Source organism: Phyllopteryx taeniolatus, unplaced genomic scaffold (genome assembly GCF_024500385.1).
Source record: "Phyllopteryx taeniolatus isolate TA_2022b unplaced genomic scaffold, UOR_Ptae_1.2 contig_27, whole genome shotgun sequence".
Taxonomy (NCBI): domain Eukaryota; kingdom Metazoa; phylum Chordata; class Actinopteri; order Syngnathiformes; family Syngnathidae; genus Phyllopteryx; species Phyllopteryx taeniolatus.
In genome coordinates this window covers 349,610-373,840 of record NW_026903195.1, presented here as the reverse complement: position 1 = coordinate 373,840, position 24,231 = coordinate 349,610, and the positions used below count along the sequence as shown (strand labels likewise).

The window sequence follows — 24,231 nt, the reverse complement described above, 5'->3', positions numbered from 1 at the left end:
TTGACCAATGGCGAGTCTCTGTGACATTAAGTTGGCTAACCATAGGGTGATGCAGACCCCTTTTGGAGAGGCCCATTAATGGTCCAACCTAATGCTGTCCTCACAGCATATGGACAGTCTCCCTTGCTGTTAATAATCATCCATGGTTCCATTCCGTTTGATCCTATTAGCAGACCTATGCCTGCATCAATGTGATGTAATCGTACTTGCTGTAGATATGGCCATTGGTCCACATATTCTTGAGTGGGAATATTTTCCTTGGACACAGGGATCTAATTTTGTGAACACGACTGGAAGGTCTACCAGTGTGTTGTCATCCACACCACATACCTCAATGCCAGATATTGTAAATTAACTGACATCATATTTAGTCGTTGTTTTGAGGTCTGTTATTCTTCCTGAAACCCTGAGATCTCTAAGCAGTGGCTCTGTGCAAAATGCCCCATTGCTTCCTGAGTTGAGAAAAGCATACGTCATCACAATGAGCAATCACATTGTGATGACGTATGCTTTCTTCATTTTGACCTTGACTGGCACTATAGCCAAGATGCAGTCAGAATCTCCAACCCCTGTAGGGTCTCCACCAATGCGCTGGTTAAAGTTTTACTTTTACTTTTAGACTTTCCATTAATGCGGAGTATGGTGGGATGCTTGAGATAGCAGCAGACACGACAAGATTCTTTTGTGTGCGCCCCTTACTCGTGTACAGGTGTCAGCAGCCAATTCAAGCACCTTTCCGCTTCAGAGAGTCAATTTTGTCTGTGTTTTTTTGTTGAGTTCACTACACGCCCAAATTGTGCTCTCCTTGACAGAACAAACATGACTTGAGAACCACAGTCGAAAGCTTTCCACCAATTTCTTTGAGGGGTGTGATACTGGTAGTGAAACCACTTTTCTTCTTTTGGCATGGAAGTGCTTCTTTGGAATATCAGTGGTTCAGAAGATTTTTTTGCAAAAGAAACGGGTGTTTCTCTTAAGTTACCAAACACAGGGTGTGAATTATTCTTGTTTGTTGATCAATAAAATCGACTATCTTTGAAGCTGGCTGTTCGTTTGTTTTTCTCCTGTAGCTCAAATGCCATGTCTGTCCATTTATCCCTCAATTTATATGGCAGTTTAGCAAGAATGTCTTTCATTGAAATTGGATTATCCATCTCCCATGTACTGTATGCTGTTCATTGTCCTACAGCATCCAATTAAAAAGATAGAATAAGCTTGTAGGGCTTCAGCATCTTTAGGCTTGATTAAAGGCCACTTGAGAAGCCTTATCAATGTGGGCTGTGGCGATTTGAAACTGTTTTGGAAATTAAATCAGGAGACAATTTTGTCTTTTATAGCTTTAATAATACCTTTGCAGAGAGAGAGAAAGAGAGAGAGTGCGCCGAGGAGTCACAGTTGCTTCGCGTCTCTGCCCGTCTCTGAGACGCCCACGAAAGAGCAATGCCTAATTAAACAGAGAAAGCGGGAGGGAAATAAGGAAAGTGAGAAGAAAGCCCTATTCATGTAGTTATCTTGTCCTTGAGAGAATAGAGAGGTTGGAGACAGGATGAGAGAAGGGAAGTGCACTCATCAGTGAAATGAAAAATAGTTTTCTAACACAACTCAGGTTATTTACGTCATTGCTGTCGCATGCTGTCCTAGTTACCACGTTACATTAAACAATTAAGCTACTAAATATATTTGGAAAGGCCACATAAGAACAAAGGACTATTGAAGTAATAAACATACATGCAAATCAGTCGCCTTTCGGCGAACTTCGCCGTTTTGAACTCAAAATAGGCAATTTCCGTGAATCGTGTAGATCCAATGGTTTTTTCCTGTGGGGGGCGGGGGGGGGGGGTCGCTGACATCATAGGCTGTTTCGTACTTCTTGAACGCTGGCAGCCACACATGTAATTGTGAATATTATTCTGCGGCAGACTAGTATGCGGCCTGAGGTTCCGTCTGTGCGCTCGAAGGAGGTGACAAGACCAGAAAAAAATGTCCGCCGCTTCTGCTGGTAATAAGTCACAGTACTTTCACTCCGTTACAATGATCTAAATGTCGCTCGCTACTTTTGTTTATCAATTATTGCTTATTATCAACTATTTCGTAAGCGAGACTCCGACTTGTGCATCGGGCGCTGTCAATTCAATTTAAGCGCTTGTGACGTTTGTCTTGTTCACCAATCACACGACACAAGGAAGTCACATGACCTCACACGTCGTCTTCCATTGGGCTTCCCGGACATAGATATTCACACTAGATAAGACTGCCCAACTGATCGATGTGCGTACGTGGCGGCCATGTTAGGTAGGTCGTCGTTACCATGAAGGCAACGGCACGCTACTCTTGTTTACATTTAGACGAACAAAAACAGCAGCGTTCATGTATTGTTGCATTTGTCTGGCACTGTATGCCCAAACGTGGATATTTCAGCTCACTTATAACTTGAGAAAACACGTGCAGATGTTTTTTTGTAGTTTTGACTGTGCATAGACACACACAGCATCAGAATTTGCACATTCACATTTTATTTTGTATTTAAATTATTATTTTTTTTATTGATGTTCATGCTGTGGTAAAAAAAAATCTGAAGTTACTCACTATTTACTCAGCACTTGAATAATAATTTCTCTGTGTGCTTTTTGACACTTAAGTAATTTTTTGGATGACTACGTTTTAGTTGAGTCAAATTATTGTGAAGTAACAGTATTCTTACTTGAGAACGTTTGGCTACTCTACCCACTTCTGGAGTGGAGAGCCTCTATTGCTACTCTTACGCTTAAGCAACATTTTTGCTCATCAGATCAGCCAGTGTCGTGTTTGTTGCACTGGTCTTTTGTATTTTCGCGTTGAGGTGCTGCGGGTCGTGGCCTTGGTTGTGGTCCCAATAGAACCGCGAACCACACGTAACATTGACGACAAGAGCTGATTCGCTAGTACATCTTGTATTAATTAGGAAACGCGCCTACAATTATTTCATTAGTTTACGGATGTTAATGTTAAATGTATTAAGCGACGGAGCGATGTTAGGGATTATGTCTCAACACAAAATGAACTAACTTCAAATTCAGAAATGGCCAATAAAAACAGAAAAATATTGTACTTAATATTTTCCTGGAGGATGCCTTTGGGATTAGCCTTTGAAGTTGGTAATATTGAAAAATCAAGTGAAACACAATGATTTTAATCAATTATTTTCCAGAATGAGAGTGCTATTCACGTGGCACAGCTTGAAGCAGGCATCAGGTGAGGGTGGAGGCTAAAACAAAAAAGCAAAGAAATTAGGCAAATTTAATTATCTTAAATTTGTACATAAAGATGTACTTGAGCGCTGTAAATAAATGGTTTTCTGTGTCAATAATTTTTTGTTGTTGTTGCCTTATTGTACTCTTCAGAGTCTTCCAGATTGCTTAATTTATGTTAAAAAAGTAATCACTTCATTTAGGAAGTGTGTGCCATTTTTAAAGGAAAGTTTTTCAGGACTTCCCCATCTGGGAATAATTTCAGTCGATGGTGCTTTTGCCACCGTGGATGCAGATGCATGTTTTGCCAGGAATACTTCAATCCATTTTGAAAACATGTCTACCATAACTAGACAGTATTTTTTGCCTTCACAGGGTGTCAATTTAACAACGAAATCCCCTTTCTAGACACAAAGTCTATCCTATGTGTCAATTATGCATTACAAAACAAGAACAGAAAAACTAGACTTTACGCCAATCTGATCGATGTTATCGGTATCGGCCAATAATTAGCATTTTATGCTGATCGGCTTTCATGTCATAAGTCGCCGATACGATCGATGGCGTCAGCGATCGGCTCCGCACAAGAGATTTAGCTCTGCGTTTTTGTCGTGTATGAATCCAAAAGCTAGTTTATTTTTAGCCTTGTCACGTGTCTTGTTGCGCAGTACTGTAACTGATGGCCAATAAAGTTTTTTCAATCTTGTCGGTGAAAAAAACACATCGTCGGTGTGGGACTATTTTGCGGTGTCTCAGACAAACAACATGTAAGTTATTTGCAGTCTGTGCACAACTGAAGTACGTCGTGGGGAACGTCATCTAAATGCTTCAACATAACAAATTTGATCGAGCACCTGAAGAATGTACACGAGGAGAATGCCACGTTCAAGCAACGCAGCGTGGGGGAAAAAATAAAGAAATAAAATAAGTCAAACAGACTCGAACTCTGGACAACAGCCGTCCATATAGCTGAGACAGTGAGAAAGTTAGAGTAAACATGTCATTAACAGTATTTATTAAAGTAATTTACTTGCAATAAAGTAATTTAATTACAGTAAGTTAGCACCCATTCTTTTTGTCATGTAATGTTGATTTGACCTAAACTGTCAACAATGCCCCCTAGAGGTCATTGTTGTTTTAACTTTTGTCTATAATGCTAGAGAATAATTTGAGCTGGGACGGGCTCCAGCACGCCTGCAACCCTTGTGAGGATAAGTTGTACAGAAAATGGATGGATGGATGCATACAGTATACAGTACACAAGTATATACAATAAATGAAGTCATGTAAATAAACACATTGCTCCATCTTGTGATTGGTTATAATTTTTTTTAAACTTGCTGATCGGCCCCAAAAATCCTGATCGTGTAAAGCCTAAAAAAACAGACGATAAGAGAGATGTGGCTTACCACTTGGGCCCATCCAAACACCATCCACAAAAGACGCACCACACTGATGCCAGAGTAGTATACAGTGAGTGAAGGTCACTGAGAAGAAGACGGGCATGAGAGGGTGAGTGAGGAGAGGAGAGATGGAAAGATTGAGGAGATAGGAGCGATGGAGCCTTGGCCGCAGCATCTGCACGTGCACTCCCTCGAGAGACAGGGTCAGATATGTTGGTGTGTGCTGTACATTTGCAGACAGTGGTAACAGAAGGGAGGAGGATGGCGTCGAGGGGAGCGACAACGTTGTCATGGTGAAGAATAAGTTTACAGTCAGATTTCAAAAAGATGCGATGGCGCCAGAGGGCGCCCAAGTCATGAACCACTCCAGAGGCATAATGAGAGTCCGTGTAGATTGTGACAGAAGTACCTTCTGCTAGGCAGCAGGCCTCAGTGAGTGCTATGAAACCAGCTGCTCGCGCCGACTAATGAGAAGGGAGCCGTGAGGAAGTCACATCAGGTGAGAGGAGCGTTTCTCCTGTAATATAGAATTCACACAGTGAGGAACGCACAAAGTTAGCGGTGACAAAGTGAAGTACTCCACCGGGCGAAGGTCGCTATGACGCTCGTCCACAAACTGAACAAAGGGCTTGGGTGAATCAGAAAGCCCAAGAGTGAGGAGGACTGCAGGGCACACGTCAGATGTACAGTACGCTTACTGCGCAGAGGTTTGCCCCGCCAGAGCATTTACACATTAAAAAAACACAGCAGTGCATAAACACACAGACAACACAACATAAAAAACACACAGCTGCGCAAAATCCTTTTGTCTCATATTCATCTTTTGATCTGAAACCCAAATATCTTTAGTATACAACAAAAACAAAGGAATTGACTTTGCCGTTCCAATACCTTTGGAGGGGACTGCGTGCCCAATCTTATATGACTGTTGACAACACTCATAATGGGTAGATGTAAATTCTCTCAGGACTGGATCATAAATTCCAAATATAAAGACTGATTGGCTCAGGATCCCAAATGGATAAGGAAAGCTGCTGTAAATGCAGACTTTTTGTGAAATTGTTTGAAATATCCAAAATGTGGAAATTTGGTGACATAATGGCATATAAAAAAATCTGAATTATACACATCTATTTAATCAAATGTCACAAATTATTACAATTTCTTCCCAAGAAGTCTAGAATTTAGGGTCTGGAAAAAGTATTGAGTTTTGAAATCTCAAATGTGTAGGAACCCTGTTGCATGCACATTTCATACAAAAAAGTACAACACAAAGCACTTTACATTAATTAAAATATAAAAATAAATCATACCTGCCAATTATTAATTATAAAACTGGCAATAATTAGTAAAATTGCATTTATGTTTATGACTGCAGAGCTGGCAACCAGTAGAAATACACTTCCAGAACAATTTGTCGGAATTTCTATGTTTTTAAAATGATGTCAAGAACATTACCGCAGGACAGTTATTGCACTATATTATGTAGTAGGATTAAAACAAATCTCATATTGTATTGTATCCGCTATTGCTTCTGAAATTATGCAAATTTCCTCATTGTGGGACTGATAAAGATTATCTTACATTATAAAGATTTACGATATGAATGTACTTTTAAATTATAGGTTTATTTTCTCAAGTGACGTAGCAGCTGTGACGTTCTAATTAGTTTCCGGTCCCTGTTTATGGCTGTCTAGCATTGTGTATTACAGTATTTTCCTGTGTAAACATGTATTTATATGCCTGCTATTTTGCTCTTCAAAGTTGGCTAATCTCTGCTATAACGCAGTTCTAGCCAGACGTATGTGACAAGTATACTGGACCACCCAATCACTTATTTTTGGTGTTTGACTTCATGTGATAGCTTAGCGATTAGCATGGCGTTCCTGTGCGTCTTATCCTCCACCTTCATTATAACACACTTAAAAGTGTAGTGTATTCGTTGTCATGGAGGCGATGATTAATGACTTACGCTGCGCTGACAACAGATGTGAGGCGTACGTTTGCGTCCACGGCTCGGCATTGTATTTAGCTGCAGCTCATAGTTGGCTGGAGCAGCGCAAAATAGCATGCAACAAGCATTCCCCTTACCCGAACAGTGGAAAGCTGGTTGGGGTGCTCCAGTTTTGCCTAGTAGCCACTAGCATGATGACGGAAAAGCCATGCCGTTCCCATAATTCGTGACATGCAAATTTGAATTAATAGAGTCAAAAAGATATTCATCTTTGTTATTAATGTTTATGATCCCAGTAGTTTGTTGAATCCATTTATTATTCATTCATCTGTTATTTAACATTTTATTATTATTTCATTTTTATGGTTGATTTATGGCACTATGTCATGATCAAACCCTGAGTGTTGGGTGTGTGTAATAAAGTGACCTCCCACTCAATTCAACAGAATGTTCATCATCGATAGGGCATAGCTTGTTAATAGTAAATTATTCTTTGCTCTGAGTTGTACACACGTGCGTGCGTCGGCCGTCAGTTTTCAACATGTAACATTTTATCCATATGTAATACTTGGGTGAAAAAAACCTTTCTGTCTGAAACTGAAAATGCACAAAACGTTTCGGTGGCCAAACTTTGGGTGCAGTTTGAGGGTTAGGGTTATGCCACCAAATATGAAATGTTATTCACTTTTAGTTAATTTACTCTGTTCCAATACTTTTGTTCACTTGAAAAGTGGGTGGCTTCAAACAAAAGTTGCTCAGTCCTGAGTTGTTTAACACATCTCGCCTGACTTTGGTGCGGGCAGCGTGGGTTCGGTTCCCACTCAGTGATGGTGTGAATGTGAATGGTTGTCTGTGACTATATGTGCCCTGTGACTGACTGGCGACCAGTTCAGGGTGTAGTCCGCCTTTCGCCCAAAGTCAGATGGTTGTCTGTGACTACATGTCCCCTACGACTAACTGGCGACCAGTTCAGGATGTAGTCCACCTTTCGCCCAAAGTCAGTTGGGATAGGCCCTGCGACCCTAACCAGGATAAAGCGGTGTTGAAAATGGATGGATAAAAGCTGGAATTCTGAAGTTTTGTCATATATTCATCTTTTGATCTGAAACACAAATGTCTTCAGTATACAACAAAAACAAAGGAACTAACCTTGCCATTCCAATACTTTTGGAGGGGACTCTACAAATCATCATAGGCCTCTTGTTTGGCCTTTACCACCTCTCCCTTCGCCTTACATCGCACATCCTTTTGTTCTTGTCTCCTCTGTGTCCCACTTCTTCTTAGCTAACCTCTTTCCTTGTATGCGTTCCTGCACAGTTCTGAACTGACCCTGTTACATATGTTCCTGCCTCTTCTGGAAGAAGGTATTTGCTAGAGCCATTTCCATTCTTTTGGAAAAGTCCACCACCATCTGTCCCTCCAAGTTACTTTTATGATGCCAAACGGACCCATCACTTCTTTATCACCCCTGTTTCCTTCACCAACATGTCCATTACGATCTACACCAATCAGGACTCTCTTTCTGCCTGGGATGCTCTCAACTACTTCATTGAATTGCTTTCAGAATTTCTCTTCCAGTTCACATCCTACTTGTGAGGCGTAACCACTAATTACATTAAACATCAGGCGCAACATCGGTGTAAAATGTTGGTCAATAATGACCATGGATTTAATCCTACCCATTTGCTCTGCTGGAAAATCTCCTGTGGCTGAACACGCCAGTGCACGAATGGTTGTCTCTGTCATGCAGGTCACACCTGTGGATTGTCGGTGTGTTGAGGTTGTTCTTTTCTGCGGGTCCGCTTTTCTTCTGCTGGATTGATTAGTTGCTCCTGCTGAGCAGTTGTTTAGTCAGGGTCCTTCTCCATCCAGAATCTTCAGCCGCAAGATTCTCCTAGTAGTCGCTGTTGTTGATGATGTTGACAAACGAAAAATAACACCTTCAATTTCAGTTTTCAGCCTCATCACTCGATACTCTTTTCACTTCCAGGACATCCTTAACTAACTATTCCTTTAAGCTACCCCCTTCAACCCTCCCTTCACACCATAATAAAATAATTTGAACCCTACACCAAAGCTTCCAGCCTGACTGGCTTTTCAACTACTCTCCTGGACCCATAAGTCAACCAACTCCCTAGCAAGTCAACCAACTCCCAAGATTCAAAGTCCCTGCTTTCAGTTCCAGGCTCTGTGCTTTCCTTTTCTTTTTCTCCCGAAGAACCCAGCTGGTAGAGACATACCCCAAAAGACTTACAGTTGTATTTGCAGCGAAAGGTGGCTCTACAAAGCCTTGACTTAAAGGATAAAAATACACACCAGGTTTTTCAGATTTGCGTAACATTTTTAAAACTATGTACTACGAACATTTCTGTTCTATTTTGCAAATATGTTCTAATCTGTGTTGGTCAAGCACATAAAATCTCAATTAAAAAATGTTTTTGTTTGTAATGTTAGTGGCAAAATGTGAAAAATTTCAATGGGTATGAACTATGAATACTTTTTCAAGGCACCATACCTTTGGTCTTGCTTATTTTTAGTGACAGCTGTAGACTGGAAAGAGCATTTTTAATGTTAGTAAAACTCGACTGAAGAGTAGACAGTGCAGTGTGGGGAAGGAACTCAAAGTATAAATGTGTTGTCTGCATACAAATTGGCGAGAGTTACCGATAGAATGGGTTTTATTGTCGATGTAAAAATTTTTAACTTTTGGACCGAGTATAGAAGCGTGCGGGACACCTTTTCGAAGTGGTAACGGGTACAAGAGAAGGCCCTCCACCCTGACTGGCTGTGTGGCTAGATCAGTAACTGTTAAACCAACTGACACAGCTCTCAGAGACGAGCCAAGATGGCGCCTACCAGTGTGGTCGCCTCAGTTACGCGCTCTCTAGTATTGTTTTTGTTTTTGTGTTTTTCGTTCGTCTTTGAAGACATTACACGACTCACTTACACAAGGGGAGACTTGCTAACCATTAAGGAGGCTACTCCGGACTTTCTTTCACCAACTTTCGCAAATCCGCTCAGTTTTTTTCCCCCGAGTTACTCACCGGAGCGGCGTCCGCGGTTTTCGGTGCATGGAGGCGGAGGCGACGCCACAGGGGGAAGTGAGCCGGCATCCAGGTGAAACTCCGCAAGAGAGGATACAGATTGGCGTTCCCGTCGATCCACCTTGCGAATGTACGCTCCCTACACAACAAAATGGACTGGTCTTCTGATAAAGACCAGTAAAGACTTCGGACGTTCCGCCACCATGTGCTTTACGGAGACCTGGCTCTGCGACGCTGTACCCAATGGCGCTGTCATGCCTCCGGGTTTTCATCTTCACCGAGCGGCCCGCATCGCTGAGTTATCGGGGAAAACAAAAGGCGGCGGGATATGCTTCTATATCAACGAAAAATGGTGTACGGATGTCACGGAGCTCAGCACACACTGCAGCCCGCATTTGAAGTCGCTGTTTTTGCACTGTAAGCCATTCTAGTCGCCGTGTGAGTTCGCATCATTCATTCTGGCTGGCGCCTATATTCGGCCACAAGCTAACACGAACGGCTAACGCTAGCCGAACAAGTCAACGAAATTGAAAAAAAAACACCCGGACTCACCCCTCATTATTCTCGGGGACTTTAACAAAGCTAAACTCAACCACGAACTCCTTAAATACAAGCAGCACATCGGCTGTCCTACCAGGGAAAATAAGATTTTAGACCACTGCTATACTACGCTAAAAAACGCATACCGTGCTATACCTCGTGCAGCCCTGGGCTCGTCTGATCACTGCATAATTCACTTAATACCGACATACAGGCAAGAACTTAAATACGCGAAGCCTACTGTGGAAACAGTGAAAAAGTGGACCAATGAAGCAAAGATGGAACTTCAAAGCTGTTTAGACTGCACAGACTGGAGTGTCTTTGAAAATTCAGCTGACAGCCTGGATGAACATACGCCTGTCACATCCTATATCAGTTTCTGTGAAGATGTGTGTGTTCCAACAGTCATTTCGCACTTTCAACAACAACAAGCCGTGGTTCACTGCCAAACTTAAGCAGCTTCGCCTAGCTAAGGAGAACGCATATCAGAGCGGGGACATGGCCGTGTATCGTCGCGCTAGAAACCTGCTGACTAAAGAAATGAACATTGCAAAGAGGACCTATGCAGCAAATTTGGAAAAACAGTTTAGCGCTAACGACTCTAAATCAGTCTGGCATGCATTCCAATCGCTGACTAATTACAAGCGACGATCCCCCCAAGCTGTGAACAATACCACACTAGCCAATGACTTGAATACCTTCTACTGCAGATTTGAAAAGGACACTTTCACACCCCACACCCACCTGGCCGCACCGCCGACCACAATCACACCTCTGACTTCTGCGTTTACCATCCACGAACAGGATGGGAGACGCATCTTCAAACAACAAAAGATTACCAAAGCGGCAGGCCCAGACCATGTGTCTCCATCCTGCCTCAAAGTCTGCGTGGACCAGCTCGCACCAGTCTTCACTCAGATCTTCAATAGATCTCTGGAACTGTGCGAAGTACCATCCTGTTTCAAACGCTCCACCATCATTCCAGTCCCCAGGAAACCTGCAATCTCGAGTCTAAATGACTACAGGCCTGTCACCTTGACATCTGTGGTTATGAAGTCCTTTGAACGTCTCGTGCTGGACCACCTCAAGAGCGTCACACGTACCCTGCTGGACCCCCTGCAGTTTGCCTACCGAGCGAACAGGTCTGCGAATGATGCAGTCAACATGGGTCTGCACTTCATCCTTGAACACCTCGACAGTGCAGGGACCTACGCGAGGAACTTGTTCGTGGACTTCAGCTCAGCGTTCAACACCATCATCCCTGAACTCCTTTCATCCAAGCTTCTCCAGCTCAGCGTTTCACCTGCCATCTGCCAGTGGATTTACAGCTTTCTGACGGGCAGGACACAGCAGGTGAGGCTGGAGGAGGCCACCTCATTCACACGCAGCATCAGCACTGGGGCGCCCCAAGGTTGTGTCCTCTCTCCGGTGCTCTTCTCTCTCTACACGAACGACTGCACCTCAGCGCACCCGACTGTCAAACTCCTCAAGTTTTGCAGATGACACCACTGTCAGCCTCATCAAGGACGGTGACGAGTCTGCATATCGACAGGAAGTGGAGCGGCTGAAGCTGTGGTGCGGCCGACACAACCTCGAGCTGCACACGCTCAAGACTGTAGAGATGATCGTGGACTTCAGGAGGCATCCTTCGCCACAGCTGCCCCTCATGTTGTCCAGCTGCCATGTGTCAACCGTCGAGACCTTCAAGTTCCTGGGAATTACAGTCTCTCAGGACCTAAAGTGGGCGACCAACATCAACTCCGTCCTCAAAAAGGCCCAACAGAGGATGTACTTCCTGCGGCTTCTGAGAAAGCACGGCCTGCAACGGGAGCTGCTGGGGCAGTTCGACACAGCGGTCATCAAATCAGTCCTGTGTTCTTCCATCACAGTCTGGTTTGGTGCTGCTACAAAAAGGACAAACTCCGACAATCGGACAATCAAAACTGCTGAAAGGATTGTCGGTACCCCCCTACCCATTCTTGAGGACTTGCACGCTGCCAGAACTAAGACAAGAGCGTGCAAAATCCTCTCGGACCCTCCACATCCCGGTCACCAGCTCTTCCAGCTCCTTCCCTCAGGTAGGCGCTACCGATCAATGCAAACTAGAACTAGCAGACATTCCATCAGCTTCTTCCCTCTTGCGATCAACTTCTTAAACACCTAACCTACAATTCCATGACAAAATACTGGCAATTTTTTGACTTGAGTTTGTTGTCACATTTCTGTGGGGCCAACTATATATATTACTCGTGCACTCACTGTAGTAGTCTCGCCACGCTGCATTATTTGCATATCTGTTGTTGACCGATACTGGTCACTCATGCCAGAATAGCATCTGCTCCATTTGCACACTGATTGAGGAATATCTGCAACATTTGCACAACCAACATTGTCCCAGATTATCGCGCTACTCGTCACTTTAAACTGCATACACTCCTTGAAGTCTCGGCGCCCTTTGCACAATGGTCATTGCACCGGACTATTGCAATATTAGTCATTCGAACTGCTCTAAGTGCTAGATGACTCTGCATCTTTTGCACAATTGTCAAAAAAAAAAATGTACTGGCATTACAAGATAACTATTAACCCTTTATTGCTCAGTGACTGTTTTTTGTCAGTCTTTATGTCTAAAAAGTGTTCTCTGTCAATTGACTGTCTGTTGTCGTACTAGAGTGGCTCCAACTACCGGAGACAAATTTCTTGTGTGTTTTTTGGACATACTTGGCAAATAAAGATGATTCTGATTCTGAGAGAAACCAATATTCAGTAATGCCTTGGCCAGATCTACAAAAACAGCTGCACAGTATTCTGTTTTATGGCATATACAGTATTATTTACCACTTTTAGTGTAGCAGGGATACAGCTGTGTCCTGACCTAAAGCCAAACTGCAATGGCTTAAAGGTATTAAGGGTCTCTAGATGTTCTACTAGCTCATAGTTGATTTATTTAAAAAAAAAAAAAAAAAAAAAAAAAGTATTTTCATTTTTTTAAAGAAGATTTTAGAGAAGCAGGGCAGAATGGATATGGGTCAGTTATCGCCTCTTCTAAAGAGTGGGATGACTGCAGCAGATTTCCAATCCTTGGGGAACACTCCAGTTTGCAGCCAACGGTTGAACAAACCACAGATAGGTGCTGCAATGATGCTGTGACCGCCAGTTTAAAAAAATAAAGAAATAAAGAAATAAACCAATAGCTTGAGCCCGTTCAGTCCCAAAGATAGTATAAGAGTGTCCAGGTTGAGCAGCTCAGACAGTACATCTGAATCTTACAGGCGGAAAGGAGAAGTAGGTGTGTCTCAAAGTGGGTGAATGAGTCACGGATCCTGAGATGACTGGAGAATCGGTAGATGATATATGCTATGTTAAGGTTTTGTTTTCGTTTATTGATGGATTTCCAGAACATTTAAGAATCTGTACTTTTGGTGAAGCGCTGCTGTTTAAACTAGTTTTTGTGTCTTATAGCCTGAGTGAATTTATTCCTGGATGTCTTGTATAACTGCCAGTTGTGTGTTTCTTGTGAGGGCTTAGCTTTTGCCACAGTCAGTGTTTCTGACGCTAAACTCAGACAAATCAGGACTTTTCTGTCTTAAGAGGAGCATGCTTGTTGAGAAGAGCACTGAAATAGAGTTGTGAAGTCAGACATCCTCAACGTCAGGGATAAGACTTCTTCACCATTGCACTGTTGCTCGATCATATACGAAAGCCTGCTCATTAACTCATTCACTGCTATCGTTTTTCAAAGCAGAGTTCCTCGTACTCAAGCCAATTTAGAGCATTTTGACTGACCTTTCGAGACCCACTGAATGTTGTTCTTTCTGTGACGGTATAAGCACTGAACCTACTAAAAGAAAATGTTTTAGCATGTCAAGCACAACAGCTACTTTGAAGTTAATATATTTTGCTTTTGTGACATCTCAAACTATAAAACAAGACAAATAAGACTGGCTTTTTTACATTGCGTTGACCATTCACTCCACGAACTGCACAATATTTTGTCACGATCGTGACACACGCTTTCTACGACCTACCGCTACGGTTGTAACAATACTCCAAGGTCACGATTTGATACGAATTTGAAATAAAATAAAATACTTAAAAAGAAAGACACTTCTCGATCAAAATACCTACTGTTTAAAAAAAATACTCAAAACTAAACGACACTGTGGCATTTAGGAAACTGTTAAATATATTGTAGAAGTTATCATTTATTTTGTGTCTATTTTTTATAAGTGTTGGGTGAGATAGATCCAACAGAAACAAACTTGATGTCTGTGCCATACACTGCAACAAAGGAATAAAGTACCGCTGACACACAGTCCTCATACGTTATTGGACACATTGGCAATGAAGGTAGACTTTTACTTTGCGTCACTCCCCTCGTTCATTAGCACTGTGAGCTCAGGTAGTGTCGAGGTTCTGTCATTTTAAAGACGACACAGTATCATGTATTTGAAAACCGCAATTTTCTCTATTAAAATGCAGAATTGTTACAACCTTACCTACCGTGACCAATGATGCCACAGTTACCTTGAAAAAGTAACTCTGGCTATGTTCCCACTGGAGGTCAATTCAGAATCCCCCCCGTGGTGACGGATCAGATTCTTTCATGTCAATGTGCACAGTGAAATTCAGATTTTTTTCATATCCGACCACTTTCATATATGGATATAAATCGGATATGTATCCGAAGCGTGTGCAGTATGGACGCTCATGGGGCACGCATCCGACCAGTACATCATCAAAAGGCGACAAACGTTACAATTGTTGGACAAAACAGACACACAACAAAAGCAAAGGGCAGACAAAGGAGCAGAAAACAGGTAGTGGCAAAACGAAAATGCTTTAGAACTGATAAATATAAGAAAATGTTGGCTCCGGTTGCACAAAATCTTTGAAATTGCCACAAATCCGTCACGAGACCTATGCGAGGGGCGGTATTGAGTTTCGTCAACACGGCGTCTCGTGGCTGTGAATGTGACGCGGAATGTGACATCCTCTTTTGTGCCCATGCGTGTGACATCACGGACCCATTCCGTCCTCAGCAGAAGTCGTATTTACATAAAAACATCGGATTTAACAAAAAAATCTAAACTGGGCCCCTTGAGCGGAGGGTTTCATAAAATCATTTGTGGACCAAAGCGTGTGGAAGTAAGAATTTGGGTCTCCGCGATGACTTCAGTGGCCTCTTGTTTACAGAGGTACTGCGGCACGTTAACAAAAGCAGTCGGGTCTTCCTCGAACGGGACCATAGTCACGGATGCACATAGTCCCCCATCGGCAGACCCCTCTGACCACAGTGAGTCCGCCAGCGACAATTTCCGTCCACCGTTCATCACGGTCCTATCTAGGAAACGTATCTTCAGTCCATCCGGGCTGCAATGGATGGTAGCCCTGGTTTTGATAAGCAGATCTCTGCACATCAAGTTCACTGGAGCCCCCCCTTTCATCAGGACAAACTGATGTGCATGTGTCTGTCCAGCAATTTCAGTCTTTAATGGTGTCGAAATCTGCAGACTCATGGGGACCCCTGCAAAGGTGGTCGTCTTCCCTGAGTGTTTGGATGCGGGAAGTGGTAGACATACAGACGAATATGTGGCACCTGTGTCCACCAGCATGTGGATGTCCGTCTTCTCGACCTCAGCGGGGATAAGAGGCTCTGCCTTTCCTCCGTCCCCGGGCTCCTGGCATCCCTATTGGTGTCGGGTCGCGTCCACCTCTGCCGGGTGGAGCTCTGTAGCCGCCTCTTTGAGGTCCCACTGGAGGTTCCTGTTGCATCTGTGTGGGAGCAATACATTGACTGTACCAGTGTCCATACTGACCGCAGTTGAAGCATGCTTGGTCCGGTGGAGGTTGGCGAGCGCTTCCCCTGCCTCTGTTGGTGTATCCCCTACGACTCCCGCCTCGTCCCCTCGTCGAACTCTGCGCCATCCACATTTGCTTTTCTGCTTCCATTTTTTTTGTTCTTTATTTATTTTTTTTATTTCGTACTCTACTTTCAGCATGTCTAGCATGATTCATGAACTCATCCAAGCCTTGAGTGGCTAGGTTTACATCATGTTTCTTAATCCACTCTTTTACTTCTGATCTCATTCCATTTCAGTGATCTGTGCAAACCAGTTTTTGCATATCACGGCACCACTCTTCTACAGCTCTTTTGTAGGATGTTAAGCTTTCCACCGCTTTCACACACTCTTCTTTTGACTAAGGTCTGTAAACAAGAATTGTTCTGGAGAGAAGTCTGGGCTTAATACTCCACCCATCATTCTACTCCAATTACCCACACCAGCAGTTTTACTTCTTGTATGTGCTGGTGTGGCTGGCTGAGGCAAATACAGGCTTATCACATTCTTGTTTAAAGAAGGTGGAGGAGAGCCAGGACATGCTTCTCCTCTCCCCGCAGTGTCAGATAAGAGCGGAGCAGAGGCCTCGGGTGCCCCTCCCTGTTGTCTGCGTTCCTGCTGCGTCTCATTGTCATTATTTCTTATAAAAAATCTTTATCATCTGACGTTTTCTCTGTTTTTTGTGCTTCTACATTCCATCTAATAGCTGGTTCTATTTCTTTATCTACCTACTCTTCACATTTTTTATTTATGTATTATTTTTTTTTTTTTTCTCAATTCAATGGTCCTTAGTATTGTCAATTTTCAAAATGAGAACGGGGATCCATGAGAGGTTTGCAGTCCGGGAACTTCGGCACTGTCGGCGAGGACGGGAACATGCCACGGATGACCGCAAACACTGGAGGATCAAAAGGGGCAAATAAAATTTCAGGTTTGACATTATTCAGACCAGACCGTGTCAAAATATCATCCGATTGATGAACCGAAATGCAACAGGCGCGAATCAATCTCACTATGTCAGCACACGCCAGGCCCATGCCATCCGTCAACCTTTTCAGCGCCTGGATCCACATTTCACCGCCAGAAGCCAGTCCGGGTAGCCGTTTCTGTCAAAACTCAAGATCTTCTAAAGACAATTCTTGGTATATTAACCCACCTTGTTGATTGGGGGCTCGTCCGGAATTGATGGGAGTTTTACTTCCCCGGTGTCTTGGTCTGTCATTTGAGCGGCTCCCTCGACCGGCAAAACCGGATAAAGGGAAGTCACTGGTGGGCCGGTTTTGGAAAGGTCCGTACTTGGATTTAGTGGGTCAATTTGTCGCTCATTTTCGCGCCGAACAGCTGCCATGTCAGTGGACACCGCACAAATCTCGTGAACATTTGTCAATTTTCCATTCTCTTCTATTTTCTTATTCAAATCTCTTTTCTCCAGCCATCCTGCAGTGTCCAACTTTTCCTTAGTCTCTTTTCCCTTTAGAATAACCTCTCTTTCTTCCTTCTGAAACGCATCTGCTACATGAAACTACATGAACAATTCTTTTCCTTTTTCCACTTTCAATGCCAGCCAACAACTGACCTATTTCAATCCACAAATCCTCCAATGACTTCTGGTAATCACTCTGATACATATCACATTCATTACTTCTACTCTCGACTGTCCAATTCACACCCGAGGGTTTTGGTGGCACACTCATTCTGAATCGGTTTTTAGGGTTCCCAAAATCCCCAAAGTTTACAGAAACTTGACAGTATGAAACCGCGTCCGATTTCAAGTCAGTTTACGACGGGACTAGTAGGAACCTCGTTACCCTACTTTTACCAGGTCATCTTTTACCCTGGTCAGTCAGGTCCACTGTTATCCTGACCAGTCAGGTCCTCTCTTACCCTGACTTCCAATTAACACGTCTTAGTAACTATTGACAATGAAACAATTGTACCACAAATCTCCCAAATTTCACAATTTCCAATGTGCAGAATTTGTGATATAATCAAACAGGTTTCTGCTCACCTTTCTGTCGGTGCACCGGTGAGATTGTAGTCCAACTGAATCCCTGTCCACTCCGCTGTTCTCTTATTTAATGTCCTTCCAGGATCATGTCGGGGTCACCGTTTAAAGGAACCTGTGTTTTAAAATCACCTATTAACTCTCGAGGTTCCAAGCATGTTCGTTTTCGTGAAAGAACTACGATTATAACGGCGTGTTAAAAGCCAACCAATTTATTCCTGACAAAGGAGTCTCTACATTTTTCAGAGCTCTGGGTCCGCAGCTACCCCTATCTTAGCCTTAGCAGAGATAGTTTAGTCTGAACCAAGCTATCTGTTCCTGCTCCAGACTTATACTATATTTCAAAGAGGAAGTGTGGAATCGTCTTCGTCTGATAGGTCCAGGGTCCATTGACGTCATCGTTGCTATGTAGAATGATGGCCGTTTGCCACTGGTGCCAGACGCTGTCTCCACACGTCTCGTTTCTCATTAAGTTTACAGCAATCCTTTGTAGCCACTGTTGTCTCCGACAGATGTTCCCTGTGGCCTCCACATGCACCCTACTAAGAGCTTTTAAGCAGCACACCCCCACACCCTTATCTTCCCTGCAACAAAGTACCACTGTTCAACCACAAACTAATCAAATAATTAAATCATATATCACATTAGACGGTAAAGATGGCGTTGTCAAAGCAGCAAAGGGAGTTTGTAGAATAAGGTCTGTAGCACTTTGTAGTCCAACCTGTGTTTTATTTCTGTTTGACCAGCTGGCCCGCTCCAAGTCTCTAACCCTTTACACTGAAACACAGTGGAAATAAAGTTGAATTTATTTGAGAGTTGAGTAGTTTCTATCCCTATAGACCTTTTCAAACCCCACTTGCTCAGTGTGCATGGACCGCGCATCACAGCGACGACCACAGCACCTCGGTGCAGCATGCCCAAATTTGGAAATGCAGATGGAGACGCCCATCAGGAAGAAAGAGGAAAGTTTTACCGTTGGAGAAGTAGACCGCAACTTTGGCAAGACGTACCTGCCTTTTTTCTTTTTTTTTTTTTTTTTTTTTAAAAGAAAGCCCTGATCATTTATGTGTGATCAAGTATCTTCTTCTATCTTTCACTATTGTGATGTATGGTACACACTTTTTTTTGCATTACTGCATAATGTCAAAGTATGATGATCAAATCCACCAGGGGTATCAGAGGACATGAACATAATTTTTTTTCTCGGTGTCCGTCCTTCAGTGGTGGGTGGTCTGCTGTCTGCTCACCTGCTCTCAGGTCGGGCCGGTGTGCAGCTGGAGCCCGGCTGGCCATGTTCAGGACCACTCTTGAGGATGGCTGAGGACGCCGCCAGGAAACTGCTGCCTGGTACTAAACACACACACTGTGACATTTCAAAACTGTTTTTAGTAGAACAGCAGAACATTTGGAAGCTTAAAGGAGATCATAAAACCTACAAAGAAACATGGCCACATTGTCCCGACACTCACATGGTGTTTTGACATCTTCCAGCATTCGAGACCCCCACCGGAATGCCGTATGGCACGGTCAACCTGCTGCGGGGCGTCAGTCCCACCGAGACATCAGTCACCTGCACCGCCGGTGTGGGAACCTTCATTCTGGAATTCTCAACACTGAGCCGACTTACCGGTGACACCACGTTTGAGGACACTGCACGCCGGGCGTTGAGGGCTCTGTGGAAGACCAGGTCGGACATTGGACTGGTACATGTCCTTTATTTTGAATAGGTTAAAAAAAAAAAAAAAAAAAAACTATCAATAAATATCGATATTGACTGAAATGAAATACTTACATTGTGGTCCATTGTTCAGCCATATCGCCCAGCCCTAGTCTGTCCACCAGTCATTATACTTCAATTGGTCCAGTTCCGCGCCTTGGGGTACAGTCCCCAACACTGTGCTTGCTACCAAAATAGGTTTGAGGTTTGCAATCTATTAGGTTACCCCTCACAACCTTTGGGGAGGAAAAAAATGTGTGCCATCCTGAACTTAACCGAACAGTTGAACATACAAGGATAAAAATAAGTTAACCACTGTTAACTCAACTGCCAGCCATTTTCAAAGTAGAATTTCCCATATTGTTAGTCATTTTAGCACATTTTGACTGATCTTTCAAGACCCATAGAATATTATTTTCTGTGACAATATAAACGAACTTTATACAAGACTAGACTCTCTTCTATCACCAGTAAAAGTTTTTTCTCGCCTTTTTCCCACTGTTTAATAATAAGCACACGAGCATGGGTCGGTTTCAGTAAAAGCGCCAGTCTCTGACTCCAAAGAAAAGAAAATGAGCTTTTGCTATAAGCATAAAACTATAAAACAACAAACAGACTGAGAATGGTCTTTGGATGGCAAAATCATTTACAGATAAACAACTAAGAAACACGCCGTGAGCAAAACTGACTCGAGTTTTTCATATAATGTTCGCCATTCAATACATGACCTGTGATTGTGACACAAACTTTCTACTACGACAAATACTCTGTTTATACCATACATATACATACTCTTTTTGCGTGTAAGTTGCCTAAACCTGTCCGACTTCCAACATGTTGGCATTTCTCTCTCATAATCGACGTGAGAATCCAAGAATAACCCTCTAGCCTTTATCGATACCTCTGATCTCAAATCCAAAGTGATGCAATGCTGTCATTTACTGGCATCTGTTCATCATTACAGTTATGTACAAGTTTGAATTTCACAGACAAGCTGGGTAAGACCCTCTTACACCCTTACCCTTTGAAAAACATATTTGACGAATAAATTTGTTGGGAGCAATAAACGTTTGGATTCCTGTTTAACGTCCATGACAGTAAAAGGTAAGAAAAAAAAAGTGAAAAAATGCTTACTAATTTGAATGTGATGTCACACATTACTCTCAACAGCCCTTGTTGCAGCTGTTCCTTCTTTGGCATAAGTGTCAGGCTAAAAAGTCCAAGGAAAAGCAAATCACACAGAGAGTTAATCCTCAGATGCTCACTGACCTGAGCTCTCATTTATTTGAAAGAAGAATTATCATTGTGGGCTTGCAGGTGGGCAATCACATCGATGTGGTCTCCAAAAAGTGGGTGGCGCAGGACGCAGGCATTGGTGCGGGCGTGGACTCTTACTTTGAGTATCTGGTGAAGGGTGCCATCTTGCTGCAGGACGAGGAGCTGCTGCACATGTTTGACGGTGAGTCACAGTGACACTTGCAGAGATAAGAGCGACGTGTGATGCGGCGTCACTCTGGTTCGACAGCCTACGACCGGGCCCTTGAAAACTACACGCGCTTTGATGACTGGTACTTGTGGGTGCAGATGCACAAAGGTACTGTGTCCATGCCCGTCTTCCAGTCCCTGGAGGCCTTCTGGCCCGGCCTGCAGGTAGCCATGCCGCCCACGTGCTACTGCTCGGTGAGGAGCGAGCAGTGCTTTAAAGTACTTTGTCTTTGTTGCAGACTCTGCTAGGTAACCTGGACGGTGCCGTCAGAACCTTCCAGAACTATTACTCGGTGTGGAGGCAGTTTGGAGGGCTTCCTGAGTTCTACAGCATCTCTCAGGGCTACCCCGTGGATAAGAGGGAGGGATACCCGCTCAGACCTGGTCTGTTCATTAAAACATTCTTGCTTTCTTTGTCTCATTTGTCTTTCATGTCGTCATCACGTGTCCTCGTCTTTGGCTCTCTGTCCTCATGTCTGTTTGTTTTATTTTAACCTGTCATTTTCCGACTCCTTGGTAATGCAGAATGGAGGATCGGTATACCTTTTTAGCCTGGGACATTTTTTTCTGTGTAACAGGGGAGTTTGATATACATTACTCCCTCCGGGGTTATTTATATTGTGATATTCGTGTGAGAAAAGAGAACAGTGCAAACACGCACACACCAAGACAGAGAAGCAGTATAAAATGGCATATTGATAACTACAACGTTACAGAAGGCAGGCTCTACCAGTGGACTGGTAAAGTAGTGCTAAACCCATTGAAAAAGGGATTCCACAAATAGCAAGGTAAGGTCAGATTAGGACAGGGGTAGCGAGCCAAGCAGTGCTACCAGTGTATGATGGGAGAAAATCAGAATGGTTGTGTATAGCAATTAGGGAATAGCCCAACACCAAGCAACTTAATCATTAACAATTTAACAATAACTGCAGCTGTAACAAACTGCTGTACATAAAACATAGACAATAACTAAAATAATAATCAGAGATGCAAATCAGTCGCCTTTTGGCGAAATTCGCCGTTTTGAACTCAAAATAGGCCATTTACGTGAATCGTATGGATCCGATGAGTTTTTCTTGTGGGGGTCGTTGGTGGCGGTGGCCCTGTTGGGAAGGTCGTTGTTTCCATGAAGGCAATGGGGCGCTTCTCGTGTTTACATTTAGACGGGAAAAAAACAACAGCTTTCATGTTTTGTGGTATTTGTCTGGCCCTGTCTGCCCAAATGTGATCATTTCAGCCCACTTATAACTTGAGAAAACAGTGTGCAGTAAATTGCAATGTTTTTTTTGTAGTTTGACTGTGCACACACACACACACACACACACACAGCAACATCAGAATTTGCATATTCACATTTTTTTTTTGATTAGTTTTTTTTTTATGTTCATGCTGTGGTTAGAAAAATCTAAAGTTACTATTTACTCAGTACTCATAATTATTTTACTGTGTACTTTTTACTCAATTAATTTGTTGGAGGACTACTTTTTACTTGAGTCAAATTATTGTCAAGTAACAGTACTCTTACTTGAGTACAATGTTTGGCTCCTCTACCCACCTCTGGAGCGGACAACCTCTATTGCTACACTTACGTTTAGGCGAAACATTAGCTCATCAGATCAGCCCGTGTCATATTTGTTTCACTAGTCTTTTGTATGGTTTTTGTTCATTGTTTTTGGGACAGTAGTCTGCATGAAGACGTACTGTTTTGTAGAGAGCTGTCAATACGAGCTACGGGTCAAGAATGTTTCCGTTGCGTGGATAATTATTTTACTGAGCATGGCCTGGACTGGCAGAATTGTGTTGGGCTGTGCAGCGATTGGTGCAGTGTCAATGACTGGACAGCATCACGGTGTCATCAGGCAGATACTTTATCGTGCACCAGAATCTAAATGGATAAAATAGGAGTTGCAAAAAGAAAAATGGACTCTTGTGACTGTTCATTTGTCCCAGATATTCAGAGGAACCTTTTGTTCTGCCATGCAAAAATGAAGACAGCTTGCAATTGTTAGATTAATTCACATATTTTCATTTGCACTATTTATTTAAATGTAATACTTATTCTTTATTTTATCACCTCATAATTGTATTCATTTTAATTTTCCATCCTTTTTGCTGAGATTAAAATCTAATTATTATTTATTTTTACGTTAATACGCTTGAATTGAGACTAAGACCAAGCTAAATTTGATTCGTTGCCTGTTTGACATAGTGTTGTGTGTCAAGGTTTACACATTCAATGAAAGTATTTTTGATGATCACATTTTATTATGTTATTTATTATTAAAGTTGTAGCTTTGATGTACAACCCCAATTCCAATGAAGTTGGGATGTTGTGTTAAACATAAAAACAGAATACAATGATTTGCAAATCATGTTCAACCTATATTTAATTGAATACACGACAAAAACACGATATTTAATGTTCAAACTGATAAACTTGATTCTTTTTAGCAAATAATCATTAACTTAGAATTTTATGGCTGCAACACATTCCAAAAAAGCTGTGACAGGTGGCAAAAAAGACTGAGAAAGTTGAGGAATGCTCATCAAACAACTGTTTCATCTGACAGGTGAACAGGTTAATTGGGAACAGGTGGGTGCCATGATTGGGTATAAAAGGAACTTCACTGAATTGCTCAGTCATTCACAACCAAAGATGCGGTGAGGTTTGCCTCTTCGTGATAAAATAGTCGAACAGTTTAAGGACAAGGACTGAGACCAGTCTAATTCAGGGGTGGTCAAAGCATAGCGGGCCCCTTCCATTGTTTAATCTGACCCGAGGAGCATTTATCCATCCATCCATCCATCCATTTTCTGAGCCGCTTCTCCTCACTAGGGTCGCGGGCGTGCTGGAGCCTATCCCAGCTGTCATCGGGCAGGAGGCGGGGTACACCCTGAACTGGTTGCCAGCCAATCGCAGGGCACATAGGAACAAACAACCATTCCCACTCACAGTCATGCCTACGGGCAATTTAGAGTCTCCAATTCATGCATGTTTTTGGGATGTGGGAGGAAA

The 24,231-nt window shown here is 42.9% G+C and overlaps 1 protein-coding gene across 1 annotated transcript in view; it reads left to right on the top strand.

Annotated features, from left to right (window-relative positions):
- edem2 (ER degradation enhancer, mannosidase alpha-like 2) overlaps window positions 1–24,231 on the top strand; it is a 61,838-nt gene that overhangs the window by 24,683 nt on the left and 12,924 nt on the right. The window contains exons 5-9 of the mRNA XM_061765165.1: window positions 19,235–19,360; window positions 19,505–19,716; window positions 21,048–21,189; window positions 21,256–21,380; window positions 21,455–21,599. Of these exons, the coding sequence (XP_061621149.1) occupies window positions 19,235–19,360; window positions 19,505–19,716; window positions 21,048–21,189; window positions 21,256–21,380; window positions 21,455–21,599 (750 nt within the window). The remainder of the gene's footprint in view (window positions 1–19,234; window positions 19,361–19,504; window positions 19,717–21,047; window positions 21,190–21,255; window positions 21,381–21,454; window positions 21,600–24,231) is intronic.